This window comes from Seriola aureovittata, chromosome 19, assembly GCF_021018895.1.
Source record: "Seriola aureovittata isolate HTS-2021-v1 ecotype China chromosome 19, ASM2101889v1, whole genome shotgun sequence".
Lineage (NCBI taxonomy): Eukaryota > Metazoa > Chordata > Actinopteri > Carangiformes > Carangidae > Seriola > Seriola aureovittata.
Window position 1 is genome coordinate 22787784 of NC_079382.1, and position 24296 is coordinate 22812079.

General features: G+C 41.6%; 2 protein-coding genes across 2 annotated transcripts; both read left to right on the forward strand.

Annotated features, from left to right (window-relative positions):
- Nucleotides 1–23795, forward strand: LOC130187278 (protein NLRC3-like). The gene is given in 11 exon segments (XM_056404723.1): nucleotides 1–151; nucleotides 18248–18350; nucleotides 18629–18745; nucleotides 18973–19051; nucleotides 19234–19462; nucleotides 19612–19842; nucleotides 19845–21414; nucleotides 21523–21696; nucleotides 22374–22547; nucleotides 22689–22735; nucleotides 22892–23795. Coding segments are annotated over 10 exon segments (3234 nt in total). The 5' UTR covers nucleotides 1–151; nucleotides 18248–18261; the 3' UTR covers nucleotides 23416–23795.
- On the forward strand, nucleotides 1878–12606 carry LOC130187277 (NLR family CARD domain-containing protein 3-like). Its single transcript, XM_056404722.1, has 9 exons — nucleotides 1878–1990; nucleotides 2219–2297; nucleotides 2480–2711; nucleotides 5661–7464; nucleotides 7573–7746; nucleotides 7829–8002; nucleotides 9857–10030; nucleotides 10163–10209; nucleotides 11580–12606. Exons 1-9 carry the CDS (start codon nucleotides 1881–1883, stop codon nucleotides 12098–12100), a joined length of 3315 nt encoding a protein of 1104 aa, XP_056260697.1. The 5' UTR covers nucleotides 1878–1880; the 3' UTR covers nucleotides 12101–12606.
- Nucleotides 23796–24296: the final 501 nt, after the last annotated feature.

The window sequence follows — 24296 nt, forward strand, 5'->3', positions numbered from 1 at the left end:
CTGAAGTTTGAGGAAGTGTCTCGTCCTCAGAGCAAATGCTCACAGACACCAGGACTGACGAGGGAGAATGAACAGCTTCTTCTTTCCAGATGTTTCCTCGACACATGAAGGTGGAAAGTGTCTGTAAATCGACCTGAAGTGAGTTCAGCAGGTGAGAATCCTCCAGAGAAATCTGTACATGACGTTTCGAGGGCACGGCCTACTAGATTTATGTGTCGACATGAGAACCGCTTTCAGGAAGTCAGTAAATACATTTTTAGAGGTTAAAGACTGAACAACTGAATTTTAGTTGTACTCAAAACTAAAACTTAATGGAGCCCTGTATTAAATTTATAGATTAAAACCAGATGTGGGAATTTTATTGAGGTTGTACATTGTATTATTGAAAACATTTGGAAGGTGCTGCACCAAGTTTTGTGTTAAACAAATACGTTTTGAGTGAGTTACAACACATGAAGAGATTATTGTGGCATTAAATATCATCAATGAGACTCTTATATCCACATTATTGCACCTCATCTTTCTCTGCTGAGCTGATATTGAGGCATTAAATGTTTAGGTGGCACCATCTAGTGGACAGATAGTAGAACTACATCACCTGGTCTGGGACTCACCTGACTCAGACTGGGTTTCTAACACAGACTTAGACTGGTTTTAATGTCGCTGATGTTTTTTTTAGACTTGTACTCTGAAGTTATGAGGGAGTGACTCATCCTCAGATCAAAATGTTTCCAAACCCTGGTATTTGTTATGATCCGTATTGAACAGAAGGAATGTAGAAGCACTACGACAGATTTTAGGATAATAATAAATGGATTCTGCCACCTACACAACCAAATCTATGTATTATAAAGAAATGTAATATATAGTGATAATATGTAGTATAATATTTGAATATGGGATAAACATGAATAAGAGATTTTGGTTTGTGGACTCTCTGTGTTAAACTCTTAGAGCTGTTACAGTCGCCCGATATCTGCAATAACAAACAGGGTGTTGTTGGGAGGAAGTGAGGGTGAGGTTTATTTGTGACATGTTAGTGACAGTAAGGAGAACTAATGTTTCCTGTGAAGTAAACCCTGTTGTAATGAAGCATGTTGTTGTGTTGGTGTGAAGGTGGGGGCTCTGCCATGGATCAGTGTGAGGACAGAGAGGAGGGAGCCCCTCCCTCTAAAACCTCTCTGTGTGGGGAACATGAGAGAAAGACCAGAGCTCAGAGGTGAGATGAGGATCTCTAACTGTCCATGACTCACATCACTGCTCCATCATTATTCACACTCACTGCCACATCTGCCATCAACTACTCAATAACAGCTTTGAACAAAGAGCCAACAGCTGATTAGACAGGAGACATGTTGATGAACAGGAGAACGTTACTCAACCACTGTCTTCTCACTGATTCTCTATCTGCTGCTAACATTTCACCTGGAGACGGTCTGCTCACAATCCATCTGTCCTCAGGTTAAAACTGCTTTTCATTTGTCACTTGTTTGTTAGTGTCAGGATGCAGCAGCAGAGACCAGACTCTCCTGAACCCAGCTGTGTGTCCATGAAGAGTGACGGGTCAATGTTTCGTCTTATTGACTTTAAAGTTCAACCACCTGCTGATGGAAGGTAAGAATTTAAAACTGAACTGTGTTGTTATCTGACTCTCCTGAACTTGAGTCGTGAGAAACATAGTAGAGAAAACCTCTCAGCACACGACTCTCTGATCCCCACTTCTTTATTCGATGTGGATACGACTGACATCATCTCAATCACTTCATCGTCCCCTGGTTAGAAAATCTGCACATGTTCACCAGGACAATAATCCCAGTCTGTGTCTCTCAAGTGTGATTAGAAAAATTCATATAATTTGTCACTTGTTTGTTAGTGTCAGGATGCAGCAGCAGAGACCAGACTCTCCTGAACCCAGCCGTGTGTCCATGAAGAGTGACCGGTCTATGATTCGTCCTATTGACTTTAAAGTTCAACAACCTGGTGATGGAAGGTAAGAATTTAAAAACTGAACATCCAGACAGAAACCAAACCCTGGATGTTGCTCTGCTGCCCAGCACTGATGATGATGATGATGATGATGATGAGACCCTGAGGTGTTACCAGCACTATCATCCCACAGATCACTCCCTCTTATCCATCACCATCCATCAGTCACCTGTAATAAGGTGTGTCAGAGTGGAGTCATTCATCTTCCTTAAAGTTGGTGTTTTCTCCACAGAGTTGAGCAGCAGAGGTCAGAGGTCGACAGTGATCAGTCTGCCCAGCAGCATCAACCAGACCTGGACTCCATCTTTATGGTCTGTACATGTACAATCACACTGTTACTGTTTAACTCCATCATACACAGATTAAATACTGAATTTCCATCCAGGTCCTAACAGTGTCCATGTTGCTGTGTTTAGACCAACAGGCCTTCAGACTGATGCATGAGTCACATGTTGTTTTCTAAATGAAATGATCAGTTTATCATCTGTTCCAGCTGCTGGAGGAGAACATGGTCACGTTTGTGAAGAACGAGCTGAAGAGAGTCCAGAGGCTCCTGAGACCAGATTACCCAGAATGCTTAGAGAGTCAGAGGGAGGAGGAGGAGGAGGTGTTGGACGGAGAGGATGAAGAGCAGAGGAGCAGCAGCAGAGAGGCGTTTCTGAAGATCACTATGAACTTCCTGAGGAGGATGAAGCAGGAGGAGCTGGCTGACTGTCTGCAGAGCAGTAAGAGGATTTAACATGATGGAGGAATGAGACGTTTACTGACCAGATGGAGGGAAATATGTTCATTTATTTCAATTTCAATTTTTTTCACACCACCAGAGCAAACAGGAGAGGTGGTGGAATTGCTGCCGTCTTTTCCGACATTTATAGCTGCAAGGACATCTCTCTTGGCGAATATAATTGTTTTGAATACTTAGCAATATCTGTACACTGTAAAACCTCAATCTTAATAGTCACAGTCTATCGTCCACCTAAAATGAAAAGTGGCTTTCTGGAAGAATTTTCTCAACTACTAGCCAAGGTCTCCACCGACTATGACTGCCTTATCTTATCAGGTGACTTCAACTTTCATATTGACAATGAAACAGATCCAGATGCCATTAACTTTTTGAGTTTGTTGGAGGCATTTGATCTCTCCCAACATGTCCGTGGACCCACCCACAACAAAGTACACACTTTGGATCTCGTCATCACAAAAGGACTTAATATTACTACACCATGTGTAATAGATGTAGCTTTCTCTGACCATTGTTGCATATATTTTAATGTATCTGCTTCTTCTGTATACCATAATGGTTCCCGTACAATCAAAAAACGCATTATCAACAACAACACAATTGAAAGTTTTCAAGGAACCATGAATAAGTTGTCACTGTCCAATGTATCATCAGCTGGTGATCCTGTGGACAGTTTCAACTCAAAAATACAGAGTATCCTGGACAACATTGCACCAGTCAAAACTAAATATGTAGAAAAACTAAAAGCTCCATGGAGAACTAGTGTAGAGGTCAGTCAGTCTAAAAGAAAGTGTCGCCAGGCAGAGCGACAGTGGAGAAAAACAAAACTTAAGGTTCATAATGAGATTTATAAGGACAAACTGAATGAATATAACAAAACTATTAAACAAGCTAGACAGTCTTTCTTTTCTAAAATTATAAATGAAAATATCAATAACAGTAAAGTACTTTTCTCCACTGTTGACAGACTCATAAATCAACCATCCACCATCCCATCAAATTTGGTGTCTACAGAAAAATGTGAGCAATTTGCTTTATTTTTTGATAGCAAAGTTAACACAATCAGAGAAAACATCAGTGCCCTCAGACCAAAAAATGATCCTCTCCATCCTTTCTCCAGGGGCTCCAGTTGTTTTATGTCTCAGTTTGACCGCTTAGATCCTACAGATCTCTCTAATATTGTTGGTCAGCTCAGATCCTCCACCTGTTGTTTGGATCCTATTCCAACAACATTTTTTAAAACCGTCTTCAATTGTTTAGCACCCGAAGTTTTAAAAATCGTAAACTGGTCTCTTCAGTTTGGGATTTTCCCCACATCACTTAAAACAGGCGTCATAAAGCCACTCCTGAAGAAAAAGAACTTGGATCCAAATGATATAGCAAACTATCGGCCCATCTCCAATCTGCCATTTCTTAGTAAAATACTTGAAAAAACTGTTTACATTCAACTCAAAAAATATCTCACATCAAATAGCCTCCTAGATATTTATCAATCAGGTTTTCGTCCCCACCATAGTACAGAAACAGCTCTCATTAAAGTAATAAACGACCTGCATATAAACACAGACTCCAAAAAAATATCCATTCTTGTTTTACTTGATCTCAGTGCTGCCTTTGATACGGTTGACCATAAAATTCTGCTAGAGAGACTCGAGAAATGGGTGGGCTTATCTGGTCCTGTTCTTAAATGGTTCAATTCATACTTACATGACAGGAAGTCGTATGTTTCCATCGGCGACTTCTCTTCCAAAAAAAAGGACGTCACATGTGGGGTTCCCCAGGGGTCAATTCTTGGACGATTACTGTTCAACCTGTATATGCTTCCACTTTCACATATCATCACTAACCATAATGTTAATTACCACAACTATGCAGACGATTCGCCACTCTACATTTCTCTATACCATGATGACTTATCTCCCATACAGTCCCTCACCCAATGTATCAGTGACATTAACAAATGGATGACTGAAAACTTCCTGCAGTTAAATAAAGACAAAACAGAAATACTAATTTTTGGTGCACAGACTCAAAGACTGAGAGTGGCTGAACACCTCAAGTCCCTCTCCCTGGAGAGTAAAACTGTTGCAAAAAAAATCTTGGCATAATCATGGATAGCAATTTAAACTTCAGGAGTCATATTAACCACATCACAAGATCATCTTTCTACCACCTAAAAAATATATCTAAGTTAAGAAGTTTTCTATCAAAACCTGACTCTGAAAAATTAATTCATGCATTCATAACTAGCAGATTAGATTACTGTAATGGCCTATTCACTGGCCTCGCAAACACAAGCATTCGACAATTACAATTAATTCAAAATGCAGCAGCACGTATTCTCACTGGTACAAAAAAATATAAACACATCACACCCGTTCTTAAAACCCTGCACTGGTTACCCGTCAAAAAAAGAATAGATTTCAAAGTCCTCCTGTTAGTTTATAAAGCACTAAATGGTCTTGCACCTCAGTACCTAACAGACATGCTAATTACCTACACACCAGTAAGATCCCTCAGGTCCACAAACACTAGTACACTAGTCATTCCCCGCACCAAAACTCAGGAAGGGGAGGCTGCATTTTCTGTTTATGCCCCACGCAGGTGGAACAGTTTGCCTGAGGCAGTAAAGACTGCCCCGTCAGTCAATCTTTTTAAAAATAGGTTAAAAACTTTTCTCCTCTTAACAGCGTTTGATTGAACGTGTGTGCGTGTGTGTGTGTGCGCGCTTGTCTACTCTGTGCTATTTGTATTGTTTTTTTATTGTTTTGTTGTATGCTGTAAAGCGCATTGTGTCTGCCTTGTGCATGAAATGCGCTCTATAAATAAAATAAAATAAAAAAAAATAAAAATTTACTCATTCTTCAGAGGAAGTAAATGTGTAAACATTGACTTATTTATTCATTTATCTTATTTGTTCTTTGTCATTCAGAGAGTCCTGCTGCAGTTTGTCAACAACTTCTCAAATCTAACCTGAAGAAGAAGTTCCAGTGTGTGTTTGAGGGGATCGCTAAAGCAGGAAACACAACCCTTCTGAACCAGATCTACACAGAGCTCTACATCACAGAGGGAGGGACTGGAGAGGTCAATGATCAACATGAGGTCAGACAGATTGAAGCAGCATCCAGGAAACCAGACAGACCAGAAACAACCATCAGACAAGAAGACATCTTTAAAGCCTCACCTGGAAGAGACGGACCAATCAGAAGAGTGATGACAAAGGGAGTGGCTGGCATTGGGAAAACAGTCTTAACACAGAAGTTCACTCTGGACTGGGCTGAAGACAAAGACAACCAGGACATACAGTTCACATTTCCATTCACCTTCAGAGAGCTGAATGTGCTGAAAGAGAGAAAGTTCAGCTTGGTGGAACTTGTTCATCACTTCTTTACTGAAACCAAAGAAGCAGGAATCTGCAGCTTTGATCAGTTCCAGGTCGTGTTCATCTTTGACGGTCTGGATGAGTGTCGACTTCCTCTGGACTTCCACAACACTGAGATCCTGACTGATGTTACAGAGTCCACCTCAGTGGACGTGCTGCTGACAAACCTCATCAGGGGGAAGCTGCTTCCCTCTGCTTGCCTCTGGATAACCACACGACCTGCAGCAGCCAATCAGATCCCTCCTGAGTGTGTTGACATGGTGACAGAGGTCAGAGGGTTCACTGACCCACAGAAGGAGGAGTACTTCAGGAAGAGGTTCAGAGATGAGGAGCAGGCCAGCAGCATCATCTCCCACATCAAGACATCACGAAGCCTCCACATCATGTGCCACATCCCAGTCTTCTGCTGGATCACTGCTACAGTTCTGGAGGAGGTGTTGAAAACCAGAAGGAGAGGAGAGCTGCCCAAGACCCTGACTGAGATGTACATCCACTTCCTGGTGGTTCAGTCCAAACTGAAGAAGGTCAAGTATGATGGAGGATCTGAGACAGATCCACACTGGAGTCCAGAGAGCAGGAAGATGATTGAGTCTCTGGGAAAACTGGCTTTTGAGCAGCTGCAGAAAGGAAACCTGATCTTCTATGAATCAGACCTGACAGAGTGTGGCATCGATATCAGAGCAGCCTCAGTGTACTCAGGAGTGTTCACACAGATCTTTAAAGAGGAGAGAGGCCTGTACCAGGACAAGGTGTTCTGCTTCGTCCATCTGAGTGTTCAGGAGTTTCTGGCTGCTCTTCATGTCCATCTGACCTTCATCAAGTCTGGAGTCAATCTGATGTCAGATAAACAATCAACCTATCGCTTACCTAAACTCTTGAGGGACAAGCCTGACCCAACACTGTTCTACCAGAGAGCTGTGGACGAGGCCTTACAGAGTCCAAACGGACACCTGGACTTGTTCCTCCGCTTCCTGCTGGGTCTTTCACTGCAGACCAATCAGACTCTCCTACAAGGTCTGATGACACAGACAGGAAGTAGCTCAGAGACCAATCAGGAAACAGTTCAGTACATCAAGAAGAAGATTGAAGAGACTCCCTCTGCAGAGAAAAGCATCAACCTGTTCCACTGTCTGAATGAACTGAATGATCGTTCACTAGTTAATATGATCCAGTGGTCCCTGAGATCAGGACGTCTCTCCACAGATAAACTGTCTCCTGCTCAATGGTCAGCTCTGGTCTTCGTCTTACTGTCATCAGAAGAAGATCTGGACGTGTTTGACCTGAAGAAATATTCTGCTTCAGAGGAAGCTCTTCTGAAGCTGCTGCCAGTGGTCAAAGCCTCCAACAAAGCTGTGTATGTGCACATTCATCCATCTACATTAACTGTATAACTTTCTTTTGTGAAGACAGAAAAACACATTTTTTTCAATTGATTTATTTTGTTTTGCTGATTCCTCTTCAGACTCAGTGGCTGTAACCTCTCAGAGAGAAGTTGTGAAGCTCTGTCCTCAGTCCTCAGCTCCCAGTCCTCTAGTCTGAGAGACCTGGACCTGAGTAACAATGACCTGAAGGATTTTGGAGTGAAGCTGCTGTCGGCTGGACTGGAGAGACAACACCACAGACTCCAATGTCTCAGGTTAGTGTTTATCTGTTGTGTATATACTTATTTATTTAAAATATTGATTATGTTAATAGTTCTTTCTGGAATTCCTCTTCAGACTCAGTGGCTGTAAACTGTCAAGGAGAAGTTGTGAAGCTCTGTCCTCAGTCCTCAGTTCCCAGTCCTCTAGTCTGAGAGACCTGGACCTGAGTAACAACAACCTGCAGGATTCAGGAGTGAAGCTGCTGTCTGCTGGACTGGAGAGTCCACAATGTAAACTGGAAGGTCTCAGGTATGGATTCATCTTTTTTGTTTAACAGTCGACTTAAAGACTTTTCATTCATTTTTATGATCTTGTATTAAATGTGTTAATATTGTACGGATGAGGTTTTCTGACTCAGGTGATTGTCACCAGTGTAGTGTTTTCATTCAGAACACTGATTGAGAAAACTGTTGTTTTAGTAGGATATAGTGCAGCCTGAATGCGCAGTTAAATTCAATAGTTCCTTCATATAACATTGTCATCCTCATATAACATATTTTCTTTAGGAAGGAGTTAAAGTGATGATGATGTTACTTTCACTTTTCTAACTGCCTCAGATATTCAAAATAGTTTGTTCATCATCAGGGAGAGAAAAACAAAAAATACTGACTCTATAGTAAAGACATATATGATCATTTATACACTCACACTTTACACCTGGACTTGTTCCTCCGCTTCCTGCTGGGTCTTTCACTGCAGACCAATCAGACTCTCCTACGAGGTCTGATGACACAGACAGGAAGTAGCTCAGAGACCAAAAAGACCACAGTCCAGTACATCAAGAAGAAGATTGAAGAGACTCCCTCTGCAGAGAAAAGCATCAACCTGTTCCACTGTCTGAATGAACTGAATGATCGTTCTCTAGTGGAGCAGATCCAACAGTCCCTGAGATCAGGACGTCTCTCCACAGATGAACTGTCTCCTGCTCAATAGTCAGCACTTAAATTCAATAGTTCCTTCATATAACATTGTCATCCTCATATAACATATTTTCTTTAGGCAGGAGTAAAAGTGATGATGTTACTTTCACTTTCCTAACTGCCTCAGATATTCAAAATAGTTTGTTCATCATCAGGGAGAGAAAAAGAAAAAACACTCACTCTATAGTAAAGACATATATTATTCATACACTCACACTGTTTGAATATTTTGAGATGATCTTTAGTGTTTCTACAGCTTCTTATTATAGTTATGTAATCATATTCTTTACATTTCACCTTGTTGAATATGATATTTTGTGTTTCTACAACCAGAATTTCTCATGTGTTTCACCATTTCATCTCATTTTATATTCAGTATTTCAGTCATGGTTCTGATGATTTTAATCAACATCTCCACCTATTTCATTTAAACACTATCGATGCTGGATTGCAGAACCAGAATTAACTGAGCCAGTTAATAACCAGCTTGAAGTTACTAGTTAATCAGGGTCACCAGTATTGGACTGAGTGAAGCAGGTAAAACCCTGAGACAGCCAAACTAAGTTGAATTAGGTTTGTGGTACGGGCCCCAGCACAGAAGTTAAACACCTAGGTAAGATCAGGCAGGAAAAACTCTGGGAAGGTGGGAAACTCAGACCACAGTCAGAGTCTTCCTCTCAGCAACACTTAGTCACATCAACCCTCTCCCTGTACACCTGTGTGAAGATGACTGGATGTTGCTGACCACAAACCAATGATTGTGAAGAATAATAAAAATGACTGATACAATCAACCAATACAAAACACACATTCAGTGCTGAGTCTAAACCAACACAATGCTCCATTAGTGTCAGTGACAGTTACAGTCCTTTTACAGCTGTGAGCATCTAATGCTGATTTTTAAACTTGACTAATGTGAACGTTTTAGCTCAGAGAGTTTACACTGACAGTAAGGTCTTGTTTGTGCGTGTGTGTGTGTATATAGTATTAATCATGTCATTGGGACTTGAATGTCTTTAACAGGGACGTTGTCAGGAATCAACCTCCTTTTGGACACAAAGAACAAGTTCACTGGGTTTAGAGTTACAGTAGCTCTCCAAGAAGTGATTGTAAGTCAGTGTAATCTCCCCTTTAGTGATGGAAACACACTTGTGTGTGTGTGTGTGTGTGTGTGTGTGTTCAGTCTGTCAGGATGTCAGGTCACAGAGGAAGGCTGTGCTTCTCTGGCCTCAGCTCTGAGCTCCAACCCCTCCCATCTGAGAGAGCTGGACCTGAGCTACAATCATCCAGGAGACTCAGGAGTGAAGCTGCTGTCTGCTGGACTGGAGGATCCACACTGGAGACTGGACACTCTCAGGTATGGACAGATGGACAGACACCAGCAGCTGTCTCACTGTGTCTCTGACTAACTGAGGAGCTCTGCTTCATGTTTCATGGTGGATATGAGTGAAGGTGATGAAGTTGACTCTGACTTTGTTTCTTCCTCCAGGGTGGACCATTGTGGACCACAGAGACTGAGACCTGGTCTGAGGAAGTGTGAGTGTGTTTTAAGTTTGATGCATGAGAACACAGCTGCACATGTTACACTAGATTTTTACATTTTCTTGACTGAAATTCAGAGAAATTTCATTCAGGATTCAGCTTCTGTTTTTTGTCAGTGTGGCTGGAAAGATGTTTGAATTCAATCAATTTAAAATCCACAAACACAACAAACTGAACACAGTGATCCAACAAAACTAATCAATACATTTTATCAACAGTGGAGGAAACACAAAGCTGACTTTGTTTCTTCTGGTTTTTTGTCTGTCAGTGATTCTATAGAAGAGTTTTGTTGCCTTCAGGTGCTGCTCGTAAGGTTGTACTTCACCTTTGACTGATATAAATTGTGCTCAGGAAACCTTCAGTTTTCTTCTCTGATGTGTTTGATAAACCTACAAGTCATAAACACAACAGGCCATTTATCTTCCACTTCCTCCCTGAATGACAGACCTGGGGCCAGCTGCAGGTGACGAGTTTGAGATGGAAAATAGACTGAAAGATTGAATCTTACTAATAAAACATTGTTGGTTGATGTTGATGTCAGTTTCATTGATTCATTGAACACAGTGGTTCAGTGGTTGTGTGACGACATCATTAGAAACTTTGTGGATGTGTCTCGATGGTAAAACTGCTCTTGTGTTTTGCCGCTCTTTTCACTGACAGGTGGACAGACTGCTGAAGCAGACACAAGTTTTGATATACAAACACATGATTCAGGGAGTGTTTACTGTCGACATCCATGTCTGTCTCACTGTGGAAATGAGGCTCCTGTATGTGCGTCCACTTCCACAGAGACTGAGATTCATGAACCAGAACCATGTGAACTCACAGCTTCATAATCCTGAAGAAAACAATGTGTTTTTCTGTCTTTGTTTACACAGTTTTTTTGCATCTGGCCCCTGGTCAGTGAAAACCAGCTTGAAACCAGTTGGTGGACCCTCACTCCTCTGACTGTTGTCAAAGTGTTTGTAGCAGACGACAGTTTGAGGTTTGAGGTCAAAGGTGTGAACGTTGTGCTGAATGTGAGGTGATGACAGTTTTAGAAAGCAGATGGTTCAGAGCTTCTTTGTGCTGCAGTGGAAGATGATGATCCAGTTTTATTAGTGAGTCTTTATTCACTACATGTTTATTGATGTGGATCTCCATCAGTCGTCATCCTCAGGTCCACAGCAGAAAACAAGCAGAACATTACTGACATCTGGACTCTCATGTTCAGTAACTGGACTGTTGGATTTTAATTTAAATGTAGTCAAACATTGTTCACAGTTGAATATGAAATGATTCACTTTCAGTAACTGTCAGTGAAGTTGTTGATGAATCAACAGATGATAAACTGCAGTTGTGTTGTGTCTTGTTCTCTCCATCAGATTCCTGTGAACTGGAACTGGATGAAAACACAGTGAACAGAAGACTCAGACTGTCTGACAACAACAGGACGGTGACACGTGTGACAGAGGATCAATCATATCCTGATCATCCAGACAGATTTAATGTCTGGTCTCAGCTGCTGTGTAGAACTGGTCTGACTGGTCGCTGTTACTGGGAGGTCGAGTGGAGAGGACTGGTTCATATATCAGTGAGTTACAGAGGAATCAGAAGGAAAGGAAGCAGTGATGACTGTAGGTTTGGAGGAAATGATCAGTCCTGGAGTCTGATCTGCTCTGATGTTCATGGTTACTCTGTCTGGCACAACAACAGAAAAACATCCATCTCCTCCTCTGTCTCTCACAGAGTAGCAGTGTATGTGGACTGTCCTTCTGGCTCTCTGTCCTTCTACAGAGTCTCTGACTCAATGATCCACCTCCACACCTTCAACACCACCTTCACTGAACCTCTGTATCCTGGGTTCTTCATCTTTCCCAGTTCCTCAGTGTCTCTGTGTCTGTAGGTCTGAGAGTCTCTCCTGTGGACAGAAACTCTGCTGACTGCAGGTCAGCTGCTGAAATCAAAGTGGACTCTGTTCACCATCACACACACTCTGCACTGTGAAGCAGATCTGTCTCAGACTCAGACACTGAACATTCATTAGTCTGATTTCATCACTTTGATGATCAACATTTTAACACTTTTGTAAAATGATTTCATTCTGTCTGATGTTTATTTTTGTCTCCGTTCACTCTGCTGTTGTTACTGTCAGGATCAATGAGCAGCATCCAGCTCTGTTCACATGTACAACTGTGTAAATGGACTTCACTGCTAACACAATGAATACACAGGAAACACTTCTACTGGCAGCAATGTTTTTTTAATGGATTGATTATTTGAGTGCTTTGACATTCAGTTTGTAAATTCAGGATTTAATAATCCAGATTGGGATTTAAAAGTTTTTGGATTTATAGAAATGATTCATCAGACCAAATGCTTTAGGGGAAGTGAAAATGAAATAAACATATCTCACATCGAAACCTTGGGAGTGATCCACTTGAATTGAATCTGTTATTGGTCCACTTGCCCTGTGTACTGATTGGTGTTTTTCTTTGGATGTTTATATAGAACTAGAGCTTTCTGCATGCAGGGTCTCTGTGAGAGGGTTGTCCCATCTAGTGTAGTCCTGAAGACTGAGTCGACCCAAACTTCACAACCATAAAGGGAGATTGGTTGGAATTCACTGACAAATATTTTAGTGAAATTTCTACTTCGCATCTATTTTGTAAAATTTTTGTAGAAATAAACTCGGTCAGATTTCTAGATATGAGAGCTGCTCCATCCAGCGTGGGTTGTATGCCATAAAACCACTGGACAGAGAGACCACAGAGGAGCCCAAAGAGACTCCCCCCCTCCACCCTTATTATTCAGACACTACCCCCCCCCCCCCCCGGACTGATCAGGTTTTTATTCACATTTTGAACTGAGTTGGTATTTCAACTTGTTTTAAGCTGTGTTTAATTGAATGCCTTACTCCGCTATTTGTGTTTGAACTATTTTTGTGGCATTTTAAAAATTATATTTCTTTTTTATTGTTGATATTTAAACTGTGGAATTCACCTGTTGTTATAAAAAGAAGCATTTCATGTGACAGTTATAGCCTAACTAAGACTGGAAGTTTGAGGCTGATGCTGATTAACTGTAGATATTTGGGATAACAGATCTTGGGTTACACTTTCTTTTTGGATAGTCGACGTAAAGAGAGTTTACAGAGCATTTGTAACATTTCTTTAATCCTTCTCGAACATTTGAATTCTCAATCAATGTTCAACAATGTACGATTATGCATCAGATAATAGAAAAGTTAGCAAAGGTTTAAAAAAACAGTATAAATGTTGAATCTCAGCTAATAACCTGTTGAAATGTTACAAATACTCTGTAAAGTCTCTGTAGGTGGACTATCTGAATTAAGTGTTACCACATCTTGATATGGATCCTTTATCCCTTAGATAAAAACATTAGTTAAATTATATTAGTTAACATCCACTTCTCAGTATCACTGGACAAACTTGAGAGATTTTAAACACTAATATAGGAGTCAACAACTATTTTCTAAGTAAAGATATAGTGGAGTAATGGCATCCTGAGCAGTGAAGAAAGCCACAGCCTCATTATGTTGTCCGAGCTTCTCTGTTCTTAGTTTTGGTTTCTGGACTGGCAGCACGCGCATGTTAGTGCATGTATGTCCCTCCTGTTAAACCGTTGGCCCTCCCATTATTATACAAACACAGGCCCCGCCCACACGTAGACGTCACAGTGCAGTTTATGTACAGGCTATGTGCAGTACACAGCGGTCCAGGTGAAGGAGACCTTCCAGAACTTTCTCCACTGTAGAAACTATTTTTCTTTTTGACTGAAAAGGCTCCGACAAAGAAAGAGATACGACCAGGGCACAGGAGGACTACCAGCTCAAATCCCAGCCGACCAGCGGACCTTCAAAACACCCATCATGTTTTTAAGCTTTTAACGGTTGTTGACGTTTTAATGGCTCCCGCTCCTTCTGTGACGTATCCGCGGTCCCGGCGGTTAAGTCCACGGCTGAATTTCTTTCCTTGTCCGACCGTTAGGCAAGTACTTGTCTGGCTTTACCGAGATGGAGAAACCTACGATCTGCTAAAGGACTCCAGCTAGACTCGGAACCGGCTTTTCTTCTCCTCAGTAACTTAATGGTTCATAGTGTTACATGTTTGTATTCATTAGTGACCGGCTACAAAAGCTATGATAAGGTTAGCTAACTTTCTGTTTTATCATGAATTTGTCCGGCAAATGTTGCTTTCGCTAGCTGGCAATGCTAACGTGGGTTAACGTTCGTGTCTGGGTTGTTTTTTTTTTTTGTTGGCTCTTGTGTACACAGGGTAACTTTATTCAGTTGATTTTATACTATGTTTAGCGGTCGTTGTCACGAGGCTTCATGACACCTTACCGGTAAGAACAGGGGTCTATTCCAGAAAGCAGGTTTAACTAACTCTGAGCCTAACATTGAACTCTGAGTTGAACCATGAGATGGGAAACTCAGAGTTTCAGATCAGAAACGGATCAGAAGTTTAAAAATCAATGATTGTAACCTCAGATTCTGACCCAGGAACAGCTTCATGATTTTGCATGATTTTCAGTTTAAAAGCATTGAGGTTAAAGCTGAGTGTAAATTTTCAGATATCTACTTTACATTCAAAAATCTTGCTCAACATCATCAATGGCTGTATTTGAATATGTAGTAAATGTATATACAGTGACTGAAATGCTGTTAAAACAGTTTCAGACAATCTACAGCCTATATTCAAAAACCTAGAGGTTTGTTCATCTCAGGGTGAAGAAACTCAGAGTTATCACTAAACCTGCTTCTGGAATTGACCTCACTGATGTTATAATTATGAATAATAATTATGGAGTGTAAAAGGATATTTCATTTGTCCCATCTTTCACATGTCACAGATATATAACAGACCACATAAGTAAAGGCCATGTTCACACTTTTTATTTCCTTGTTGGAAAATAAAACTCACTGAAGATAAAACTGTATCATCGAGTTGTTATGGTCTATCTGATAAGGATTGATTATGGCTGTTAATGATTGACTTCAGTTGTTCCAAAGGTCAGAGCTCCTCCCTGATCAGATTTCCCTGAAGAAATTCTCAACACAAAGAGCTGAGACTGTGCGTGGATCAACAGACCTTTGAAAACCTCTTGCTGTCAGTTACAGATTTGTACCGTCTCGAGTTGGTTTCCTGGTTGAAGCTGTGTAACGGACAAGGAAAGAGTTTTGTATAATTTTTTCTTTTATTTTATTAATTTCACCAAAATCCTTTCTATTATGTGTTTTGACTTATTTTTATGATTATTTTTATGTTATCTCAACATTATTTAACATTGTTTTCAGAATGAGGTAACCTTATTTATTAATTTTGGCTTCACATTTTATGGTTATTTTATTCTCATAGTCAGCACTTTTATTTTGAAGTTCCATGATGTCGGTTGTGATGTCAGATCCGCCTCTCCTCAGTGATCGTTAACCTGATGGAGAGCGCTAAGTGTTTGAAATAGCTTAAACTAAAAAGTTCATTTTTTAAGTTTTAAGTGTAGTTGGAAGCAGTTAAATTTGAGAATATTGGTCTGTGATGTGTTTGTAAAGGTTTTAGGTCATGTATGGTTTGTTGTTCATCTGCACGTTGAACGAAGAGAGCAAGCTAGCTTGCCGGAGCTCTCCCTGTGGGTGTGGGTGCGGAGGGGTGCGTCTAAGCGCACATGTTAATTCATCTCTCCTTATCTTTGTTTCTTTGTTTTTGTGTGTTAGGTAGCCGGTCGTGGAAATGTGTAAACGCTCACACTCAGAATGTCACATTACAGATTGTGGGGAACAGAATAAAGAAAAGCATCTCCAGTGTCCGGTATCTCATATTGCACCTGAACACAACGCAGAATTGTCGGGACTTCAAGGCTGTTCCGGCTACAGCTGCAATTTAATTTCACCTTCATTCATCAGCTTCATGAAGAGTATTTTCACCACCAGAAGGTAACGTAACCATATTTGTGTTAAACTGACCTGAGAACAGTAGCGATGATGGTAGTAGAAATGTGTTACATTGGTGAAAACGAATAAAAAACTGGACAAAGTAAGAAAATCTTTTTTGCTGATGCTGAAGTTCAGCCTGTTGATAAATCACACCAAGTGACCAGAAAAATAGAAACACCTGTGTGATGTAGGGCTGTCCCAAACGATTATTTTTTAAACGATTAATCTAGCGATTATTTTTTCAATTATTCGACTAATCTAACGATTATTTTTTTATTAACCTAACAGTAATTTTATTGCAATTATTTTCCAGTTAGTCATTTAATATAACAATTTGCCCCGTCCAACATCTTGACTCGCTGCACCAGGGTGTTTCCTCTTTATGTGCTCGTGCATGACTGTCGTGCTAGAGTGATATGCCAGATGCACTTTGCAGAGTCTGCAGTTTACCGCACTGTCGGTGTCAAGATTAAAGTATTCACAAACTCTGCAGGACCGTGTACGAGCCTTTTTTGCCGCGTGTTGCTCCACGCGCTCCGTCGTGCTGCTGGTAGACGCCGCCGTGTTGTTCAAATAGATTTACACAGACGCAAATCATTCACGTAGTCACTGACTTCAATTACGTCACCGCGTTGTCCCAGTCCGTGCGCTGCGCTTGTATCCGGGTAAACCAAAGACGATGGATATAAACGGTCCCATTAGAAAGTTCCGGTTTTGTTCTATGAACATTTTCCCTGTGTGGTTTTACACGACGCGTTGACACTAAAATTCCACGTCGAATAATTTTTACAATCGACAACGTCGATTACGTCGGATAATCGTCCCAGCCGTAGTGTGATGTAATGCAATATAACAGTGCTGCAATAAATGTTTTGGTGACACGACTGTTTGATTCTGTGGTTCATAGTTGCCACTCTGTGCTGGTGTTGTAAGTATCTAATGTTTAGTCTCCTTCATTTTCATGTATATGAACATAGAGGAGAAAAACTACTGGAAACATCTGCACATTGAAATGTACATCAACATGAATGTTACCTCTGTACCATTAATTTACTCATTCATGCTGCGCTAATCATGCTAATATGTTGATCATAGAAATAAAAATCTGCTGCAGTTATGTTAGCAATACTACAGCTAGATGGGTTATAACAGCAAACTGATCAATAAAAATAGTTTTATTAACTTTTATTAGCTTTCAGCACAAAACTCACTCCACTGAAACAAAGAAATGTGATTCTATGTTGACAGATTTTATATAAAGTGCAGTCAAACGTTGTGAAACTGTTTAAATTTTTTTTGTGTGAACATTTTTATTGAAGCCATGAATTGTGTGTGCGCAATTCATTTTATTGTTTTGTCAGTATCAAAGGTCACCATATTCAGTCACAAACTTTTCACATTTTAACAACATATTTTCATGTTACAAATCAATATTTTCACATTATTACAACATACAAACTTCACGTTACAACAATAAACATTTCTTTTTATAACAAAATAATATTAATATTATTTGTGGCTCTTTGAAGTTTCCATGACTTCATGGCTCCCTTAAAAGGACAAAGTAAAATAAGACATAAAATATATAACACGACTATAGCAGCTATAAAAGAAGTGATACGTGATACGTCCTGTCAGAGTTTCCTGGCAGGTTCCTTCTGATTGGAGATTAACTTTCTGGTTGTAGGTGACACTGATTTATTGTCATGTTTGTGTTTCTAGGCTTTGAATGTGAAGTGATGAGAGTGTGACAGTGTCTTCCGATTGATGATGATGGACTGATGGAGGAGGAATTGCAGCAGTTTCTCATTTTGTTTCCTCTCCAGGTAAAAGAAGAATGACTCTGTGACTGGATGTAGATCTGAATTCACCTGGTGAGTGTTTTCTTTATTCTACCACAGAACTGATTTATATCGTCAGTCAAATGAAGTGAACTCTAATTTGTTCCATATATTTTCTCTACTAGACAAAAACGCTATTTAATAAAAAGGAACGTTCTTCTTTATCCTTAACATCGTCTGGTGGTAGAGCCCTCAATGAAATAGTGGTAGACATCACTGTAAAGTTGGTCTTGAAGACCGAGTGCAGCTCTCCCAGCAGGTGGGGGCTCTGCCATGGATCAGTGTGAGGACAGAGAGGAGGGAGCCCCTCCCTCTAAAACCACTCTGTGTGGGGAACATGAGAGAAAGACCAGAGCTCAGAGGTGAGATGAGGATCTCTAACTGTCCATGACTCACATCACTGCTCCATCATTATTCACACTCACTGTCACATCTGCCATCAACTACTCAATAACAGCTTTGAACAAAGAGCCAACCACTGATTAGACAGGAGACATGTTGATGAACAGGAGAACGTTACTCAACCACTGTCTTCTTACTGATTCTCTATCTGCTGCTAACATTTCACCTGGAGACAGTCTGCTCACAATCCATCTGTTCTCAGGTTAAAACTCCTTTTCATTTGTCACTTGTTTGTTAGTGTCAGGAAGCAGCAGCAGAGACCAGACTCTCCTGAACCCAGCTGTGTGTCCATGAAGAGTGACCGGTCAATGTTTCGTCCTTTTGACTTTAAAGTTCAACAACCTGCTGATGGAAGGTAAGAATTTAAAACTGAACATCCAGACAGAAACCAAACCCTGGATGTTGCTCTGCTGCCCAGCACTGATGATGTTGATGATGATGATGATGAGACCCTGAGGTGTTACCAGCATTATCATCCCACAGATCACTCCCTCTTATCCATCACCATCCATCAGTCACCTGTAATAAGGTGTGTCAGAGTGGAGTCATTCATCTTCCTTAAAGTTGGTGTTTTCTCCACAGAGTTGAGCAGCAGAGCTCAGAGGTCCACAGTGATCAGTCTGCCCAGCAGCATCAACCAGACCTGGACTCCATCTTTATGGTCTGTACATGTACAATCACACTGTTACTGTTTGACTCCATCAACCACAGATTAAATGCTGAATTTCTATCCAGGTCCTAACAGTGTCCATGTTGCTGTGTTTAGACCAGCAGGCCTTCAGACTGACACATGAGTCACATGTTGTTTTCTAAATGAAATGATCAGTTTATCATCTGTTCCAGCTGCTGGAGGAGAACATGGCCATGTTTGTGAAGAACGAGCTGAAGAGAGTCCAGAGGCTCCTGAGACCAGATTACCCAGAATCCTCAGAGAGTCAGAGGGAGGAGGAGGAGGTGTTGGGTGGTGAGGATGAAGAGCAGAGGAGGAGCAGCAGAGAGGCGTTTCTGAAGATCACAGTGAACTTCCTGAGGAGAATGAAGCAGGAGGAGCTGGCTGACTGTCTGCAGAGCAGTAAGAGGATTTAACATGATGGAAGAATGAGACGTTTACTGACCAGATGGAGGGAAATATGTTCATTTACTCATTCTTCAGGGGAAGAAAATGTTGAAACATTGACTTTTTAATTTGTTCATTTATCTTATTTGTTCTTTGTCATTCAGAGGGTCATTATGCAGTTTGTCAACAACAGCTCAAATCTAACCTGAAGAAGAAGTTCCAGTGTGTGTTTGAGGGGATCGCTAAAGCAGGAAACCCAACCCTTCTGAACCAGATCTACACAGAGCTCTACATCACAGAGGGAGGGACTGCAGAGGTCAATGATGAACATGAGGTCAGACAGATTGAAAAAGCATCCAGGAAACCAGTCAGAACAGAAACAACCATCGACAAGAAGACATCTTTAAAGCCTCACCTGGAAGAGACGGACCAATCAGAACAGTGATGACAAAGGGAGTGGCTGGCATTGGGAAAACAGTCTTAACACAGAAGTTCACTCTGGACTGGGCTGAAGACAAAGACAACCAGGACATACAGTTCACATTTCCATTCACCTTCAGAGAGCTGAATGTGCTGAAAGAGAGAAAGTTCAGCTTGGTGGAACTTGTTCATCACTTCTTTACTGAAACCAAAGAAGCAGGAATCTGCAGGTTTGATCAGTTCCAGGTCGTGTTCATCTTTGACGGTCTGGATGAGTGTAGACTTCCTCTGGACTTCCACAACACTGAGATCCTGACTGATGTTACAGAGTCCACCTCAGTGGACGTGCTGCTGACAAACCTCATCAGGGGGAAACTGCTTCCCTCTGCTCGCCTTTGGATAACCACACGACCTGCAGCAGCCAATCAGATCTCTCCTCAGTGTGTTGACATGGTGACAGAGGTCAGAGGGTTCACTGACCCACAGAAGGAGGAGTATTTCAGGAAGAGGTTCAGAGATGAGGAGCAGGCCAGCAGCATCATCTCCCACATCAAGACATCACGAAGCCTCCACATCATGTGCCACATCCCAGTCTTCTGCTGGATCACTGCTACAGTTCTGGAGGAGGTGTTGAAAACCAGAAGGAGAGGAGAGCTGCCCAAGACCCTGACTGAGATGTACATCCACTTCCTGGTGGTTCAGTCCAAACTGAAGAAGGTCAAGTATGATGGAGGATCTGAGACAGATCCACACTGGAGTCCAGAGAGCAGGAAGATGATTGAGTCTCTGGGAAAACTGGCTTTTGAGCAGCTGCAGAAAGGAAACCTGATCTTTTATGAATCAGACTTGACAGAGTGTGGCATCGATATCAGAGCAGCTTCAGTGTACTCAGGAGTGTTCACACAGATCTTTAAAGAGGAGAGAGGCCTGTACCAGGACAAGGTGTTCTGCTTCGTCCATCTGAGTGTTCAGGAGTTTCTGGCTGCTCTTCATGTCCATCTGACCTTCATCAACCCTGGACTCAATCTGCTGTTGGATAAACAATCAACCTATTGCTCACCTAAACTCCTGAGGGACAAGCCTGAACCAATACTCTTCTACCAGAGAGCTGTGGACGAGGCCTTACAGAGTCCAAATGGACACCTGGACTTATTCCTCCGCTTCCTCCTGGGTCTTTCACTGCAGACCAATCAAACTCTCCTACAAGGTCTGTTGTCAAACACAGGAAGTAGCTCAGAGACCAAAAAGACTACAGTTCAGTACATCAAGAAGAAGATCGAAGAGACTCCCTCTGCAGAGAAAAGCATCAACCTGTTTCACTGTCTGAATGAACTGAATGATCGTTCTCTAGGGGAGCAGATCCAACAGTCCCTGAGATCAGGACGTCTCTCCACAGATAAACTGTCTCCTGCTCAATGGTCAGCTCTGGTCTTCATCTTACTGTCATCAGAAGAAGATCTGGACGTGTTTGACCTGAAGAAATACTCTGCTTCAGAGGAGGCTCTTCTGAAGCTGCTGCCAGTGGTCAAAGCCTCAAACAAGGCTGTGTATGTGCACATTCATCCATCTACATTAACTGTATTGTTTTCTTTTGTAAATACAGAAAAAACAAATTTTTATACTTGTTTTCTTTTGTTTTGCTGATTCCTCTTTAGACTGAGTGGCTGTAAACTCTCAGAGAGAAGTTGTGAAGCTCTGTCCTCAGTCCTCAGTTCCCAGTCCTCTAGTCTGAGAGACCTGGACCTGAGCAACAACGATCTACAGGATTCTGGAGTGAACCTGCTGTCTGCTGGACTGGAGAGACAACACTGTAGACTAGAAACTCTAAGGTCAGGATTCATCTTTTTGTAACAGTTAAATGTTGAGACGTTTATTCATTTTCATGATCTTGCATTAAATGTGGTTATAATATTGGAATGAGGAGGTTTGCTGACTCAGGTGGTTGTCACATGTGTAGTGTGTTTGTGCAGAACAGAGAAGCTGTTGTTCTATTACTTATCCAGGGTTACCAATGTTAGACTCAGTGAAGCAGGTAAAACCCAAAGACAGCCAGTCAAAGTTGAATTAGGTTTGTGGTACTGGCCCCAGCACAGAAGTCCATTAAAAGGAATTGGATGTAAGTCAGTGTAATGTCCACTGTAGTGATGGAAACACAATTGTATTATACTAAAAAACTGTCATATTTCTTAAATGTTAAATGTTTGAACTCAAGCAACCAAACTTTGCTTCAAATAAATATCCCAATATTGACCAAAGTTGATCATATTACAAACCTGATCAAACATTCAATGCCAGCTTTTGATAATACAGTTTCCTGTGTTAAAGTCCATTCCCCAGCCATAAGCAGCTCAGCCTCTGCTTGGTTACTTGTTCTTTCGCAGCAGTTCAACATGTAACTGAGCCTGAGTCTCAGTATACTGTATGAAATGATGGTCCAGGTTAATTATGTTTGCTCTGTGTGTGTGTGTGTGTGTGTGTGTGTGTGTGTGTGTGTGTGTGTGTTCAGTCTGTCAGGATGTCTGGTCACAGAGGAAGGCTGTGCTTCTCTGGCCTCAGCTCTGAGCTCCAACCCCTCCCATCTGAGAGAGCTGGACCTGAGCTACAATCATCCAGGAGACTCAGGAGTGAATCTGCTGTCTGCTGGACTGGAGGATCCACACTGGAGACTGGACACTCTCAGGTGTGGACAGATGGACAGACACCAGCAGCTCTCTCACTGTCTATCTGACTAACTGACTAACTTGAGGAGCTCTGCTTCATGTTTCATGGTGGATATGAGTGAAGGTGATGAAGTTGACTCTGACTTTGTTTCTTCCTCCAGGGTGGACCATTGTGGACCACAGAGACTGAGACCTGGTCTGAGGAAGTGTGAGTGTGTTTTAAGTTTGATGCATGAGAACACAGCTGCACATGTTACACTAGATTTTTACATTTTCTTGACTGAAGTTCAAAGATGAATTGAAGTTGTTGATAAATCAACAGATGATAAACTGCAGCTGTGTTGTGTCTTGTTCTCTCCATCAGATTCCTGTGAACTGGAACTGGATGAAAACACAGTGAACAGAAAACTCAAACTGTCTGACAACAACAGGAAGGTGACACGTGTGACAGAGGGTCAGTCATATCCTGATCATCCAGACAGATTTGACTACTGGTCTCAGCTCCTGTGTAGAACTGGTCTGACTGGTCGCTGTTACTGGGAGATCAAGTGGAGAGGTGATGTTTTTATATCAGTGAGTTACAGAAGAATCAGAAGGAAAGGAAACAGTGGTGACTGTTGGTTTGGAAGAAATGATCAGTCCTGGAGTCTGAACTGCTCTGATGATCGTGGTTACTCTGTCTGGTACAATAAGAGAGAAACATCCATCTCCTCCTCTGTCTCTAACAGAGTAGCAGTGTATGTGGACTGTCCTGCTGGCTCTCTGTCCTTCTACAGAGTTTCCTCTGACTCACTGATCCACCTCCACACCTTCAACACCACCTTCACTGAACCTCTGTATCCTGGGTTCTGGATCTTTCCCAGTTCCTCAGTGTCTCTGTGTCTGTAGGTCTGAGAGTTTCTCCTGTGGACAGAAACTCTGCTGACTGCAGGTCAGCTGCTGAAATCAAAGTGGACTCTGTTCACCATCACACACACTCTGCACTGTGAAGCAGATCTGTCTCAGATTCAGACACTGAACATTGATTAGTCTGATTTCATCACTTTGATGATCAACATTTTAACACTTTTGTAAAATGATTTTATTCTGTCTGATGTTTATTTTTGTCTCCGTTCACTCTGCTGTTGTTACTGTCAGGATCAATGAGCAGCATCCAGCTCTGTTCACATGTACAACTGTGTAAATGGACTTCACTGCTAACACAATGAATACACAGGAAACACTTCTACATGTTTTAATGGATTGATTATTAAAAGAAAAGGCTTTTATTTTGTAGGTCTGATGTTTGTATAAGCAGCAGAGCCTTGATCTATATGAAGGTGCCGTTTCATGTTTGACCACCAGGTGGTAACATTTCCTCTGAAACTCAGTTTACACTGAACCATCAGCTGTGATATAACAACAGTACAGCTACTTCCTTTACTCCTGCTGTCTCTGCAGCTGCCAGTACAATCACTACATGACACCAGTGTGAACTATTAAACTCTGTATGTAAGAGTTGTCATATAAATATCACTTTATCCCTCCGCTTGCACACGGGAGCTGCTCTAGTCTTTTCCGGTCTATGCACACAGCAGCCTTCAGCGTTGATAGGCTATCACTCGTGACATGTAACCAATCAGATGGTGCTGTGGGCGGGACACTGCGACAGACGTTTGTTGAGTTTACTTTCAGATCACCTGACAAGTTAAAGAGCGGAGCTGTGTGTCGAAGGTAAGACAGCAGACATCACTGAAGATGTAATAAACATCACAATCCTCCACACTGAA

Bases quoted from the DNA above. Each gene is read 5' to 3' on its own strand.
- LOC130187277 (XM_056404722.1), top strand. From the start codon at position 1,881: ATGCAGCAGCAGAGACCAGACTCTCCTGAACCCAGCCGTGTGTCCATG. The intron at 2,298-2,479 runs GTCTGTACATGT...CATCTGTTCCAG, and splicing joins ACCTGGACTCCATCTTTATG to CTGCTGGAGGAGAACATGGT. The intron at 7,465-7,572 runs GTATGTGCACAT...ATTCCTCTTCAG, and splicing joins AAAGCCTCCAACAAAGCTGT to ACTCAGTGGCTGTAACCTCT.